We start from the raw sequence: 2397 nt of genomic DNA, 5'->3' as shown, positions 1-2397 counted from the left end.
CTCTGTGTGCCCTGCGATTGGCTGGCAACCGGTTCAGGGTGTCCCCCGCCTACTAACCGAAGACAGCTGGGACAGGCTCCAGCACCCCCCGTGACCCTTGTGAGGATAAAGCGGACCGGAAAATGAATGAATACTGATGGTGTAGTGGTACACTTGCCTGACTTGTGTGCGGGCAGCGTGGGATCGGTTCCCACTCAGGAACGGTGTGTATGTGGGTGTGTATGGTTGTTCGTCTCTATATGTGCCCTGTGACTGGCTGGGGACAAGTTCTGGGGTTATTCCTCCTTTCAGCTGGGATAGTCTCCAGCTATTCCCACAACCCTCTTTATTATAAGCGGTGTTGAAAATGTATGGATAATACAAGAACAAAAATAATAATAATAAATTGGATTAACGCACCATGAAAGGATGCTGGTTTGCTCACCATGACAACAACACACCTCATCTCTGATTGGCTGAAATATGAAGCAGAAAACAGGTAGATTTTACCAATTTTGTTGTTGTTTTTTATTAACAACAACTAAAATAAATCCAACATTGTCAATATCATTGAGCTCTTACGATTCATTTGTCTCTGCAGTGAAACAGACTGGTACAACTCTGTACACATCACTATGTTGTGGTGTCCAGGTTAAGGTAAGGTCAGCTTTTCCATGTTCACCATCAGCGAACTCTTTATTCATATTGTGCGGGCCGCTGACCTGAAAGCCATTAATGCTTCGAGAAAACAAGGACAGAAAAAAAGGCAAGAAATCATCTCTGAATGTCTTGATAGCATATATCTCAGTTATGTTAGAAATGTTTTCGAGATAATAAATGTTGAATGGAAGGGAGGCCTTACGTAGCACGATGAGCCTGTGCTTTGGTGTGAAGAACCAATTCGTCACCAACTGTAGCATGAAGCACATCACCATGTTTGGGTGTTGGGTCCAAAAAGTTGGGTTGCACATGACCAAGTTCACAAATCGGCAGTGAAGGGAGGACTGGAAAAAAAAGACACTTACTGAGACACAGAAAAACAACAAATGACTTTACTGGCTGCTACTTTATTTGTGCATCTTGAAAGGAAAACAAATACTGTACAGCACTTGGGCCATGTTTGCAGCTGACGCCTGACACTTTGCAAAAATGCCCCCCCCCCCCTGTTTTGGGAGAGCACTGCAAGCGCACAATAAACTTAAAAGCTATGGAATTGGAAGTGCCAGTCAAACAAACATATGACTGAGTTACAAAAATGAAATGTATCACTTTTTCCGGGGCAGCCAGCAACCACATAAAATCCATGTTTTGTTTGATTGAACTCATTATGAGTGCATGGGAGTTGCATGATTTCCTGCGGAACGTGACTTTGAAATCTTGGCATCAATGGCTGCAGTGCATTGAAATAAGACCAACGCACTTGAAAATGCAGAGTTGAAAGGAGTTTGGTCGCAGGGGTTGAGGCATGACTGTCGTGATTCTGTTTTAGTGTGCATAGCAGGTCTGTTCGTGTGTGTGGGGGCTCTTTCTCCTGGCAGGATGGGCTGGCACCAGGTTGCAATATGATCACCAGCCTCTCCATAAAAGGCCTGGTCTGCAAGCAAGATGCTGGTGGAGCATCATTTGGGAATGCCATCCCACATGTTTTGCTGGTGTCCACTGCACTTCTGGTGAATATTCTCCAGTGAGCCAGTCCTCTGTGCCTCCACCGCTTGCATGCTGAGTTCCCCTTTCCCTTTTTAGAATAAACTGTTGTCGACATGTTTTGCTACCTGCTTCTGTCTCTGTCTGCTAAGTGATGACCAAAATAAAGCCTCCTGAACCGCTGGGGTATTGCTTCAGCTAAAGATTCATTACACGATGCTTCATTCACATTAGCTCTCCACTGACGCCTGCTGTACTTTGGCAATTATAGCAGATGAAATTTTAAAAAGCTTTGAAATATTATTTAAGATGATCTCAATATGACGAAAATCAAGCTTTGTGAATCCTTGAGGCTTTCCAGCCAATGGGTTTGCACATGGTGTTAAGCAATCTCGCTTCATTTGCTCGATGGTGTCATCAAGCAGTAAGCTACAGTGAAAGAGTGAAAGAACAATGGAGGCTTAATGGTGACTATCCATCCATCCATCCATCCATTTTCCAATCCGCTTATCCTCACAAGGGTCGCGGGGGGTGCTGGAGCCTATCCCAGCTGTCATCGGGCAGTAGGCAGGGGACACTCTGAACCGGTTGGCAGACAATCGCAGGGCACATACAGAACAACCATCCGCGATCACACTCACACCCATAGGGACAATTTAGAGCAGTAGTTCTGAACCTGGGTTCGATTGAACCCTCGGGTTTCGGTGAACCAGTCTCAGGGGTTCGACGGAGTCTGCCATGGAGGTTAAGACACGCCCGACTCAACATGTCAAT

The 2397-nt window shown here is 45.5% G+C and overlaps 1 protein-coding gene across 1 annotated transcript in view; it reads right to left on the bottom strand.

The window, feature by feature from the left end:
* LOC109514458 (uncharacterized) overlaps window positions 1–2397 on the bottom strand; it is an 18321-nt gene that overhangs the window by 6147 nt on the left and 9777 nt on the right. Inside the window, exons 6-8 of the mRNA XM_019867586.1 lie at window positions 842–983; window positions 562–717; window positions 400–455 (exon numbers count right to left, since the gene is read on the bottom strand). Of these exons, the coding sequence (XP_019723145.1) occupies window positions 400–455; window positions 562–717; window positions 842–983 (354 nt within the window). The remainder of the gene's footprint in view (window positions 1–399; window positions 456–561; window positions 718–841; window positions 984–2397) is intronic.

Source organism: Hippocampus comes, unplaced genomic scaffold (assembly GCF_001891065.2).
Source record: "Hippocampus comes isolate QL1 unplaced genomic scaffold, H_comes_QL1_v1.1 scaffold2, whole genome shotgun sequence".
In the NCBI taxonomy this organism is placed as follows: domain Eukaryota; kingdom Metazoa; phylum Chordata; class Actinopteri; order Syngnathiformes; family Syngnathidae; genus Hippocampus; species Hippocampus comes.
The sequence above is the reverse complement of the archived record's forward strand: the minus strand, read 5'-3'. Positions and strand labels throughout refer to the sequence as shown.